At 36.9% G+C, this 14235-nt stretch overlaps 1 protein-coding gene across 2 annotated transcripts in view; it reads right to left on the bottom strand.

Annotated features, from left to right (window-relative positions):
• APLF (aprataxin and PNKP like factor) overlaps positions 1-14235 on the bottom strand; it is a 92812-nt gene that overhangs the window by 64600 nt on the left and 13977 nt on the right. For both annotated transcript variants that reach the window (XM_068564899.1, XM_068564898.1), the window contains exon 2: positions 13115-13186. In XM_068564899.1, coding sequence (XP_068421000.1) covers positions 13115-13186 — 72 coding nt within the window. The remainder of the gene's footprint in view (positions 1-13114; positions 13187-14235) is intronic.

The raw sequence follows: 14235 nt of genomic DNA, 5'->3' as shown, positions 1-14235 counted from the left end.
CTACATTTTAGAAGCTAAACCATCCAAACAGTACATTTAACCAAGGCCTGGGGCAGGCTGGTGAGACTAATACAGAATAGGGAATATTAAAGCAAAAGCTGCCAGGAAAATAAGCACTGTTACCTACATGCTCAAATTAAAGAAAAAGAAAAAAAAAGACAATTCTGAAAGCTGCAATGAATATAATCTATCTAGTTCTGGCAATTAAAATTCATGAGGATCTGGCCTTAAGTCCTTCCTAGGTGTTTCTGCAATTGGAAACATTTCTATTTCCTTTAAGTCTGTGTTAAAAGAAAGCAGTAAACTAAAATTTGGAGAGGAAGGGTAGAAGTAGAAATTAAAAACAGAGGCTATATAAATTTGGTAGGCAATTATTTCATTGGTTAGTCATTTTATAAACTATATTAATATAAAATTTTATAAGCAAGATGGCATAAGAACGGAGATGCAGTGTAATTTATGCAACATCATATTCCTAAAAAGACCTGTGAATGTTTGATTTTTAAGTTATAATTGAAATGTAATGTTTAGAAACCTTCATTATGTTATCAGCCACCCCTAATTTATCTCTCAGTGTGGCTCTCTGGCATATGGCTAGAGCTTTTGAGTGTTTTTGCACGTTGCTGGGCTTGGAAATGCTCCCTGTTACTCCTCAGCCTTTTAAGTGAAGCCTCCCCTTCCTTGGGTATATGCCATGGTCACCAGTGAGGAATGGTGGGTAGCAGGAGGGACAAGAGTCAAAACAGGAATATACATATCTTCTGCCTGAACCCTGAATATTTTCTAAATGAGGTTCCCTTCTTACAGGCTAAGAGAAGACCATGTTCTTATTCATGAGTATTTTAAAGATTCAAATGAATCTCTAAACAATATTAAATAATGATATAGTCCTAAGTTTATAAAAGCTAAGATGTTAAATACAAAGGCATAAAATTGTAAGAGAAGAAAAGGTAAAATACTTAAGAAAGGAAACTGATTACATTTCTTTAAAAAGACATCACAAACCCAAAGTCAAGAAAACAGTCAGTTTGAGTATTTTTTCCTCAGCTGAAAGCACTTAATATTTAAAAGATAGGTGGTTAAATATTAGGCATTTAGCAAATCATCCACAAAGAAAGTGGACCAATCTGTGTGGTCCGTGATCATCTTTTTCTTTTCCTAAAAATGTTCATACAGGAGATCCCAGAACTAAGAGCAAAAATGACATCTCAAGAAATCTATGTTTACTCCTAAAACTCACATCTAAATAAATATTACTCATTGAGTAAGCTCTTTAAACAAATCTATGTCAAACTATATACACTCCAACTAAAAAGCCACACATACAAGAAGTCCAAAACGTTGTTTCTTAAGTTATAAAATAGACAAAAATTTATCAAAAAGGAGAAGACAGACACAACATTTGGAATGAAAACAATGACATAAGTACACATAAAACTTTTGAAAAATAATAGAATACTATAAATACTTTATTCCAATATATGTGTAAACATGGCCAAAACTGACAACTGTCTTAAAGAATATACACAACGGACTTTTAAAAAGAAAATGGGAAAAAGCAGCCCTGTTATTCCGTGTCACCAGAAGAGAAACATCAAGAGCTCTGAGAGTTCCTTTATGTAGAAGTCTCAGTCTGCCCCATAGGGGAGGCAACCTGGTGCCCAGCAGTATGTGACCAGGTGATACTCAAAATGCATTAATGGATTCAGGGAGCCAAAAACCAAGTATTTTTATCACAGAGGAAAAGCTTGATTTACAAGGTTTTTACTGAGAAGAGACCTTCAAGATGGAGGAGGAGTAAGACGTGGAGATCACCTTCCTCCCCACAAATACATCAGAAATACATCTAAATGTGGAACAACTCCTACAGAACACCTACTGAACAGTGGCAGAAGACCTCAGACTTCCCAAAAGGCAAGAAACTCCCCACGTACCTGGGTAGGGCAAAAGAAAAAACAAAAAACAGAGACAAAAGAATAGGGATGGGACCTGCACCTCTGGGAGGGAGCTGTGAAGCAGGAAAAGTTCCCACACACTAGGAAGGCCTTCGCGGGTGGACACAGGGGGCGGGGGGTGGCAGGGGGGAAGCTCTGGAGCCATGGAGGAGAGTGCAGCAACAGGGGTGCAGAGGGCAAAGCGGAGAGATTCCCGCACAGAGGATCACTGCTGACCAGCACTCACCAGCCCAAGAGGCTTGTCTGCTCACCCGCCAGGAAGGGCGGGGGCTGGGAGCTGAGGCTTGGGCTTCGGAGGTCAGACCCCAGAGAGAGGACTGGGGTTGGCTGCGTGAACACAGCCTGAAGGGGGCCAGTGCACCACAGCTAGCCGGGAGGGAGTCTGGGAAAAAGTCTGGACCTGCCACAGAGGCAAGAGACCATTGTTTCGGGATGCGCGAGGAGAGGGCATTCAGAGCACCGCCTAAACGAGCTCCAGAGACGGGCACGAGCCATGGCTATCAGCGCGGACACCAGAGACGGGCATGAGATGCTAAGGCTGCTGCTGCAGCCACCAAAAAGGCTGTGTGCAACCACAGGTCACTCTCCACACCTCCTCTCCCGCGAGCCTGTGCAGCCCACCACTGTCAGGGTCCCGTGATCCAGGGACAACTCCCCGGGAGAACACATGGCATGCCTCAGGCTGGTGCAACGTCATGCCTGCCTCTGCTGCCGCAGGCTCGCCCCGCATTCCATACCCCTCCCTCCCCCTGGCCTGAGTGAGCCAGAGCCCCCTAATCAGCTGCTCCTTTAACCCCATCCTGTCTGGGTGGGGAACAGACGCCCTCAGGCGACCTACACGCAGAGGCGGGGCCAAATCCAAAGCTGAACCCCAGGAGCTGTGCGAACAAAGAAGAGAAAGGAAAATCTCTCCCAGCAGCCTCAGGAGCAGTGGATTAAATCTTCACAATCAACTTGATGTACCCTGCATCTGTGGAATACCTGAATAGAAAACAAATCATCAAATCATCCCAAACTGAGGAGGTGGACTTTGGGAGCAACTGTAGACTTGCGGTTTGCTTTCTGCATCTAATTTGTTTCTGGTTTTATGTTTATCTTACTTTTGTATTCAGAGTTTATTATCACTGGTAGATTTGTTTACTGATTTGGTTGCTCTCTTCCTTTTTTCTTTAATATATATATATTCATTTTTCTTTTTTTTCTTTTGGTGAGTGTGTACATATATGCTCCTTTGTGTGATTTTGTCTGTATAGCTTTGCATTTACCATTTTTCCTAGGGTTCTGTCTGTTTTTGTTTTCTTTTGTTTTTTGTATAGTTTTAAGCACTTGTTATCATTGGTGGATTTGTTTTTTGGTTTGCTTGCTCTCTTCTTTCTTTTTTTTCTTTATTACTTTAAATTTTTTTTATTTTTAATATTTTAAAATATTTTTTATTTTACTAACTTTATTTTATTCCTTCCTTCCTCCCTCCCTCCCTCCCTTCCTTCCTTCCTGTGCTCCGGCCAGGTGTCAGGCCTGTGCCTCTGAGGTGGCAGAGCCGAGTTCAGCACATTGGTCGACCAGAGACCTCCCAGCGCCATGTAATATCAAACGGCAAAACCTCTCTCAGAGATCTCCATCTCAATGCTAAGACCCAGCTCCACTCAACGACCAGCAAGCTACATTGCTGGACACCCTATGCCAAACAACTAGCAAGACAGGAACACAACCCCACCCATTAGCAGAGAGGCTGCCTAAAATCATACTAAGGTCACAGACACCCCAAAACACACCATGGGACGCAGTCCTGCCTACCAGAAAGACAAGATCCAGCCTCATCCACCAGAACACAGGCACTAGTCCCTTCCACCAGGAAGCCTACACAAGCCACTGAACCAACCTTAGCCACTGGGGGCAGACACCAAAAACAACAGGAACTACGAACCTGCAGCCTGCGAAAAGGAGACCATAAACACAGTAAGGTAAGCAAAATGAGAAGACAGAGAAATACACAGCAGGTCAAGGAGCAAGGTAAAAACCCACCAGACCAAACAAATGAAGAGGAAATAGGCAGTCTACCTGAAAAAGAATTCAGACTAATGATAGTAAAGATTATCCAAAATCTTGGAAATACAATGGAGAAAATACAAAAAACGTTTAACAAGGACCTAGAAGAACTACAGAGCAAACAAACAATGATGAACACCACAATAAATGAAATTAAAAATTCTCTAGAGGGAATCAATAGCAGAATAACCGAGGCAGAAAAATGGATAAGTGACCTGGAAGATAAAACAGTGGAACTAACTAACACAGAGCAGAATAAAGAAAAAAGAAAGAAAAGAATTGAGGACAGTCTCAGAGACCTCTGGGACAACATTAAATGCACCAACATTCGAATTATAGGGGTCCCAGAAGAAGAAGAGAAAAAGAAAGGGACTGAGAAAATATTTGAAGAGATTATAGGTGAAAACTTCCCTAATATGGGAAAGGAAATAGTTAATCAACTCCAGGAAGCGCAGAGTCCCATACAGGACAAATCCAAGGAGAAACATGCCAAGACACATATTAATCAAACTATCAAAAATGAAATACAAAGAAAAAATATTAAAAGCAGCAAGGGGAAAACAACAAATAACATACAAGGGAATCCCCATAAGGTTAACAGCTTATCTTTCAGCGAAACTCTGCAAGCCAGAAGGGAGTGGCAGGACATATGGAAGTGATGAAAGGGAAAAACCTACAACTAAGATTACTCCACCCAGCAAGGATCTCATTCAGATTCGATGGAGAAATTCAAACCTTTATAGAAAAGCAAAAGCCAAGAGAATTCAGCACCACCAAACCAGCTTTACAACAAATGCTAAAAGAACTTCTCCAGGCAGAAAACACAAGAGAAGGAAAAGACCTACAAAAACAAACCCAAAACAATTAAGAAAATGGTAATAGGAACACACATATTGATAATTACCTTAAATGTAAATGGATTAAATGCTCCAACCAAAAGACTGGCTGAATGGATACAAAAACAAGACCCGTATATATGCTGTCTACAAGAGAGCCAATTCAGACAAGGGACACACACAGACTGAAAGCGAGGGGATGGAAAAAGATATTCCATGCAAATGGAAATCAAAAGAAAGCTGGAGTAGCAATTCTCAAATCAGATAAAATAGACTTTAAAATAAAGACTATTACAAGAGACAAAGAGGGACACTGCATAATGATCAAGGGATCAATCCAAGAAGAAGATATAACAATTCTAACTATTTATGCACCCAACATAGGAGCACCTCAATACATAAGGCAAATGCTAACAGCCATAAAAGGGGAAATCGACAGTAACACAACCATAGTAGGGGACTTTAACAACCCACTTTCACCAATGAAGAGATCATCCAAAATGAAAATAAAAAAGGAAACACAAGCTTTAAATGATACATTAAACAAGATGGACTTAATTGATATTTATAGGCCATTCCGTCCAAAAACAACAGAATACACTTTCTTCTCAAGTGCTCATGGAACATTCTCCAGGATAGATCATATCTTGGGTCACAAATCAAGCCTTGGTAAATTAAAGACAACTGAAATCATATCAAATATCTTTTCTGACCACAATGCTATGAGACTAGATATCAATTACAGGAAAATATTTGTAAAAAATACAAACACATGGAAGCTAAACAATACACTACTAAATAACCAAGAGAACACTGAAGAAATCAAAGAGGAAATCAAAACATACCTAGAAACAAATGACAATGAAAACACTAAGACCCAAAACCTATGGGATGCAGCAAAAGCAGTTCTAAGAGGGACGTTCATAGCAATACAACCCTACCTCAAGAAACGAGAACCATCCCCAATACACAACCTAACCTTACACCTAAAGCAATTAGAGAAAGGAGAACAAAAAAAAAAAAACCCAAAGGTAGCAGAAGGAAAGAAATCATAAAAATCAGATCAGAAATAAATGAAAAAGAAATGAAGGAAACAACTGCAAAGATCAATAAAACTAAAAGCTGGTTCTTTGAGAAGATAAACAAAATTGATAAACCATTAGCCAGACTCATCCAGAAAAAAAGGGAGAAGACTCAAATCAATAGAATTAGAAATGAAAAAGGAGAAGTAACAACTGACACTGCAGACATACAAAGGATCGTGAGAGATTACTTCAACCAACTATATGCCTAAAATGGACAACTGGAAGAAATCGACAAATTCTTAGAAAAGCACAACCTTCTGAGACTGAACCAGGAAGAAATAGAAAATATAAACAAACCAATCACAAGCACTGAAATTGAGACTGTAATTAAAAAATCTTCCAACAAACAAAAGCTGAGGACCAGATAGCTTCACAGGCAAATTCTATCAAACATTTAGAGAAGAGCTAACACTTACCCTTCGCAAACTCTTCCAAAATATAGCAGAGGGAGGAACACTCCCAAACTCATTCTATGAGGCCACCATCACCCTGATACCGAAACCAGACAAAGATGTCACAAAGAAAGAAAACTACAGGCCAATATCACTGATGAACATCGATGAAAAAACCCTCAACAAAATACTAGCAAACAGAATCCAACAGTACATTATAAGGATCATACACCATGATCAAGTGGGGTTTATCCCATGAATGCAAGGATTCTTCAATATACACAAATCAGTCAATGTGATAAACCATATTAACAAATTGAAGGAGAAAAACCATATGATCATCTCAATAGATGCAGAAAAAGCTTTCGACAAAATTCGACACCAATTTATGATAAAAACCTTCCAGAAGGCAGGCATAGAGGGAACTTACCTCAACATAATAAAGGCCATATATGACAAACCCACAGCAAACATCGTTTTCAATGGTGAAAAACTGAAACCATTTCCTCCAAGATCAGGAAAAAGACAAGGTTGTCCACTATCACCACTATTATTCAACATAGTTTTGGAAGTTTTAGCCACAGCAATAAGAGAAGAAAGAGAAATAAAAGGAATCCAAATTGGAAAAGAAGAAGTAAAGCCATCACTTTTACAGATGACATGATACTATACATAGAGAATCCTAAAGATGCTACCAGAAACCTACTAGAGCTAATCACTGAATTTGGTAAAGTCACAGGATACAAAATTAATGCAAGAAATTTCTTGCATTCCTATACACTAACGATGAAAAATCTGAAAGAGAAATTAAGGAAACACTCCCATTTACCATTGCAACAAAAAGAATAAAATATCTAGGAATAAACCTACATAAGGAGACAACAGACCTGTATGCAGAAAACTATAAGACAATGATGAAAGAAATTAAAGATGATACAAACAGATGGAGAGATGACCGTGTTCTTGGATTGGAAGAATCAACATTGTGAAAATGACTATACTACCCAAAGCAATCTACAGATTCAATGCAATCCCTATCAAACTACCACTGGCATTTTTCAAAGAACTAGAACAAAAAATTTCACAGTTTGTATGGAAACACAAAAGACCCCGAATAGCCAGAGCAATCTTGAGAAAGAAAAACGGAGCTGGAGGAATCAGGCTTCCTGACTTCAGACTATACTACAAAGCTACAGTAATCAAGATAGTATGGTACTGGCACAAAAACAGAAACATAGATCAATGGAACAGGATAGAAAGCCCAGAGATAAACCCACGCACATATGGTCACCTCATTTTTGATAAAGGAGGAAAGAATATACAATGGAGAAAAGACAGCCTCTTCAATAAATGGTGCTGGGAAAACTGGACAGCTACATGTAAAAGAATGAAATTAGAATACTCCCTAACACCATACACAAAAATAAACTAAAATGGATTACAGACCTAAATGTAAGGCCAGACACCATCACACTCTTAGAGGAAAACACAGGCAGAACACTCTATGACATATATCACAGCAAGATCCTTTTTGACTCACCTCCTAGAGAAATGGAAATAAAAACAAAAATAAACACATGGGACCTAATGAAACTTAAAAGCTTTTGCACAGCAAAGGAAACCATAAACAAGACCAAAAGACAACCCTCAGGATGGGAGATAATATTTGCAAGTGAAGCAACTGACAAAGGATTAATCTCCAAAATTTACAATCAGCTCATGCAGCTCAATATCAAAAAAACAAACAACCCAATCCAAAAATGAGCAGAAGACCTAAATAGACATTTCTCCAAAGAAGATATACAGATTGCCAAAAACACATGAAAGGATGCTCAACAACACTAATCATTAGAGAAATGCAAATCAAAACTACAATGAGGTATCACCGTACACCAGTCAGAATGGCCATCATCAAAAAATCTACAAACAATAAATGCTGGAGAGAGTGTGGAGAAAAGGGAACCCTCTTGCACTGTTGGTGGGAATGTAAATTGATACAGCCACTATGGAGAACAGTATGGAGGCTCCTTAAAAAACTAAAAATAGAACTATCATACGATCCAGCAATCCCACTACTGGGCATATACCCTGAGAAAACCATAATTCAAAAAGAGTTATGTACCACAATGTTCATTACAGCTCTATTTACAATAGCCAGGACATGGAAGCAACCTTAGTGTCCATCAACAGATGAATGGATAAAGAAGATGTGGCACATGTATACAATGGACTATTACTCAGCCATAAAAAGGAACGAAACTGAGTTATTTGTAGTGAGGTGGATGGACCTAGAGTCTGTCATACAGAGTGATGTAAGTCAGAAAGAGAAAAACAAATACTGTATGCTAACACATATATATGGAATCTAAAAAAAAAAAAAAAGAAAAAAGAAAAAAAAATGGTCAGAAGAACCTAGGGGCAAGACGGGAATAAAGATGCAGACCTACTAGAGAATGGACTTGAGGATACGGGGAGGGGGAAGGGTAAGCTAGGACAAAATGAGAGTGTGGCATGGACATATATACACTACCAAACGTAAAATAGCTAGCTAGTGGGAAGCAGCCACATAGCACAGGGAGATCAGCTCGGTGCTTTGTGACCACCTAGAGGGGTGGGATAGGGAGGGTGGGAGGGAGGGAGATGCAAGAGGGAAGAGATATGGGGACATATGTATATGTATAACTGATTCACTTTGTTATAAAGCAGAAACTAACACACCATTGGTAAAGCAATTATACTCCAATAAAGATGAGAAAAAAAGAAAAAAAGAAATGGTGTAAAGGATGCATTATCCCTGAAGGACTAGAACTAAAATACAAATCAATTTTCTATAGCTTTCTCTTGGAATTATCATTAAACATTAAACAAAGATTGATGTATACCGAAAAAAAGAGCTCCTCTTATTCTGTGTTTTTTTAATTTGGAAAGCATTTTTTTTTAAAACAAAATGAGTTGTGGAAAAGCTATTTTAGTATTTTATAGCTGTTTTACAAGTGCACCCATAATTTCATGGGAAGCAAAACAATCACAACTCAGAAATTTCATTGTGCAATAGAAAAGATACAATCACCCAAAGCTGCATATTTTGAGAATCAATACCAAATGGCAAAAAAATACATATCTTTTGCAATTTATACACAGTTATAGAACTACTCTCTCAATCATCCAACAACCAAACAGTAAGTTTTTATTAAAATGAAATAAAAGCATTGACAGCTATGACTTCACCCTGATGACATAACTAACCACTGGTGATACAGTCATTTACAAAGAACATCATCATTTTGCCTTTAGAATGCATTTTCTCCCTGCTGATACCAGACTGTACATTAAATTTAAACGACACACAAAAAAGCTAACATCATCTCCTCATGAGCTAATATTATCTCCTCATGCACTATTTCCAAGAACTGCTAAGAGCTAGAGCCTTTTCTAAAGGGAAATATTAGAGCAGGAAAAAAAGACAAATTCATCCAATTTAAAAGCCCAACTTAGTTACTGCCCTAATTGCATTCATCTATCATTGTCAAAGCTACTTTTTTATTTACTTAGATTTCTAATTTGAGGGAAAGCAAAAAAAGATTTAATTACTTAAACATAAAGTGGAGTATACAGCATACAGAAGGGGTCATCAAAACAAAATATCTGCTATATTTATTTATATAATTTTACAAAGTTTTTTAAACTAAATCTTCTCTCTCAACACTTTATTACAGTTGTATATATAATTTGCTTTAGCAGATCAAATAATTTTGATTGACTAGAACAGAGAATAAGTGATATTTAGCATACATTATGATAAAATGAATAAACTGGAAGTTATTTGTCTATCTCATACTCATTATTTCTCATCTTAAACTTCCATTAACAAAGTCAGTGTTAGAACTCCTCTAAACTTCTCTAAATTGCACCTTGAAGGTGCAGCTACAATAAGATGCTGATTAAATAAATAAATCTATTTCAAGGGGATAGGTATTTTATTGAAACTATATTAAGATAAACAAGAAATCAAGCATTACATAAAGCAAAGAACCCATACGTATATCACTAAGTCCAAGAAGCAGCTTTCCTTCAACTAATATAAAGTGAATTTCATAATTCTTGGAATAAAATTCAAAACCCAATTAAATATTTTTCTAAAAGAGCAATCAAATTCTAGTACGAGAACTAGCACATTTCCTTAAAAAAACTTTTTTTATGTCTTCCAATGTTTGGTAGTTTGGCATTACAGAAATAACTGCAATATACTGTACTATTCTTTACCACTTTTTCATGTTATAAATATTCCATAATAATTTTTTAGAGACATAATACATGTAAGATATTATGTGTGGACCCACCACCCAGTTTAAGAATATTACCATTACCTTTGATGTTCCCAGTGAGTCTTTACCTAACCACTCTCTTCTCAGTTTCCTCAGATGTAATTATCCTGATTTTTGTGTTTATCACTTCCTTGATTTTCTTTATGGTTTCACCACCTATGTTTATGACCCTGAATATATTGTTTACTTTGTAGAATTTTTAATCTTACATAAATGAAGCCACACTGTAAATATTCTTCCAATGCTTGCTTTCATCATTCAGTATTATGTTCCTGATTTTAATCCATGCTTTTTCAGCTTTCACAGTAATGTATCTTCACTGTTGTACTACATTTTATTAAATGAATATATCACAATATATTTATTGATTTTACTGTTGGTGGAAATTTATGTTGCTTCTAGTGTTTTGCTATCATATAAACAATTTTGCTCTTCAGGCTCTTGTACATATCTATTGGTACAAGTGTGTACCAATACACTTGTATACACACACTTGTGTGTGCGTGAGGTCTGCTTTCAGGGAATACAAGCCTTCATCTTTAGGAAATAGCGTCAAGCTACTTTCCAAAGTGGCTGCACCATCTAAGCTCCCACCCACAGCTCATAACTATTCCACTTGTTCTACCGCTCCCCCAACACCTGACATTGTTAGACTTTTCATTTTTGCAAATCTGTTGGGTGTGGAATCATATCTCATTGTGGTTTCATTTATTTCTCCATCTAATAAGAAGGCTGAGCACCTGCTTTTCATGTTTACTAGCCAGTCAGGTTTCCAGTTCTGCAATGTGCCACTCAAATCTTCAGCCCATTTTTCTATTGGATTATCTTCTTCTCATTGACTGAAAGCATTTGCTATAAATTTTGGATATCATTCCTTTGTCAATTATATGTGTTTTAAGTATCTTCTCCCCGTTGTACTTTTCATTTTCATTATAGTGTCTTTTGATCAGCAGAGGTTCTTAATTTTAATGTAATTGGCTTTTTTCCAATCTTTCTTTTACAGTTTCTGCTTTTTATATCTTATTTAAAAACCTTTCCCTACTCTAAGGTCATAAAGGTTTTATCCTACGTTATCTTCTAACAGTTTTACAGTTTTGACTTTCACATTAATCTATCTGGAATTGATTTTTGTGTATGGTTTGAGGTAGGGGTCTAATTTTTTTTTTTATTTTTTTGCCCAAACAAACAACAAACCGTCCCAGTACCATTTATTGATGAAAAGTTCTCTTCTCCATTGATATGCAATGCCAGCTATGGCCCAAATCAAATTCCTACATACAAAAGCCTGAATCTAAGATTGTTTTCAGTTCTAAAGTTCTACTCAACTGAAGGCACTAAAACGTCTTGTGAAGATAAGTTGAAACAATTAGTTTTAACTTCAAGAATTTTTTTTAAAGAAGAGAACATGGCAAAAGAATCCTGACTTGGAAAATGTGATGAAAATAAAAAAATACTGCAGAGGGTTCAAAGAACCTGAGTTCTAATTCTCATTTAACAACTTGCTGACTATGTAGAATTAGACATTCTAAGTTGTCAAAAATAATAGTACCAAGAAAAGGGTAAAAACACCTTTTTCCCATGTGTATACGGTCACATACTAAAAGTTCATAAAATTATACTAAATAATATTTAAAAGATAAATATAAACAAAGGTATAGTTTAAATAAAATGTTACCCTCTTAAATTTTAGTTTTAAAAGTCTATAATCTAATGTGGAATTTTTGCTCTAACTTCTAATTTTGTATCTACCACAGTTTGGTGCTCAAAAGACACTTGTTGACTTATATCAACACAATCTAATTAAAGACCAAGCAAGGTAAAGAATGTTTTCTAAAAGGTGTCTTCTTTGATTGAACATTGTTAAACACCCATACAGAAATCAGACCCACTTCATAAAGGATAAAGTTTAACCTGAAGAAAGAATTTTCCATTAATAAAATCACCTTTAAGTATATTTATTTTATATTATCGATACTCTTTTAAATAGTCACAGAAGTTCAAAATACACCTGAATACTTTTCATCCAAGTATAGACCTGACTCCAATTAAGCATCTCTATTAAGCCAATTTGGAAAATACTCTAGGTACAGAAATCTATTGAAACAAGCCTATAACACTTAAGTGACTTTGGTTGCTAACCCATCCCCCAAAAGCCAACCATTACACAGTTATGGACTTTCTTATAGAATCTTATTTGTAATACCTACTCATGAACAAAATCATAATGTACACATGAACTGGTAGTGTGACCTTTCATTAAGATTCTAACTACATAAATGTAGCAATGCCCCATGGGAAAAAGAAGTAGCTTAAATAGTTTAGATCTTTATCTCCCAATTATCTTCTGGCAATAAGAAAAACATATTCCGACATTAATTCCCTATTTTCACAACCTGAAAAATAAGCCCGTCCAATCAGGAGCTGGAAACACGTAAGAGAGAAAATGTTAAAATAAATCATTAATAACATATTTACCGGTTTGATTCGAAGCTGACCACCCACCACTTCAAGAATGGCATGTCTTCTGGACACTCTCTTATCTGTTATCTACAGGAGGAAAAAAATTAAAATTTCAAACACGGCCACCTCCCTAAAAAACAATAACAACAACAACAAACCCCACAGCAATGTTTATGAAATTAGTAGGCTAGATATGAAATCTATTATTCATTCAACAACTGTATCTTGAAATGACTATCCTCACTGAACAAATAATGAAACAACTCAGAGATTAAGGGACCTGCCCAAAGTCACAGAAAAATAAACAGTGAAGCAGAGACTCAAGGCTGGAAACTAACAGATCCCAAAACCTTTCATGATGGTTTCCATTCAAGACAGACATTTAGTGGGGATTCTTATCAATAAAATTCATAAAATGAGAAAAAAATCTATATAATATGTACTTATCAGGAAGCATTCCAAATACAGATAAGATACAGTATGTTATAATGACAGAAGGTCTCAAAAAGCAGCAGTCTGGTAAATGTAAAAGGTAAGACTACAAGCTTTGGGGTCAAGCAGACCCAGGTCAGGCAGACCTGCATGTGAGCTCAGGGCCATTAGCAGTAGTTAAGAGAACAGGAAGGTAGGAGAGGGAGCAGTGAAAACCAAGTATTTACAGTGAAGAAAAAATTTTTAAATATATATTTGCTTCCTGTTTTGAGCCAACACTGTTCTACTTACTCCCACAATCACTTCCGCACACCAAAGTTTAAAAATTGGGGACTTCCCTGGTGGCGCAGCGGATAAGACTCCACGCTCCCAATGCAGGGGGCCTGGGTTCGATCCCTGGTCAGGGAACTAGATCCCATATACATGCCGTAACTAAGAGTTCACATGCCACAACTAAGGAGCCCGCCTGCCGCAACTAAGACCTGGTGCAACCGAATAAATAAATAAATATTTAAAAAATAATAATAATAAAATAAATTGCAACCTTCACTTCTGCACTTTCTATCTCCCCTCTCCACAATTTAAAAAAAAAAAAAAATCGCTTGCACTTTCAACGTTGAAATTGCCAATCAGGCCTTCCCTGCATGGCTATTAACAGAACAGTTAAGATTACCTTTGTAATTTGTGACTTTATGTAATGAAAA

This window comes from Eschrichtius robustus, chromosome 15, assembly GCF_028021215.1.
Source record: "Eschrichtius robustus isolate mEscRob2 chromosome 15, mEscRob2.pri, whole genome shotgun sequence".
NCBI lineage: Eukaryota > Metazoa > Chordata > Mammalia > Artiodactyla > Eschrichtiidae > Eschrichtius > Eschrichtius robustus.
This window is presented reverse-complemented; position numbering and strand designations above follow the sequence as displayed.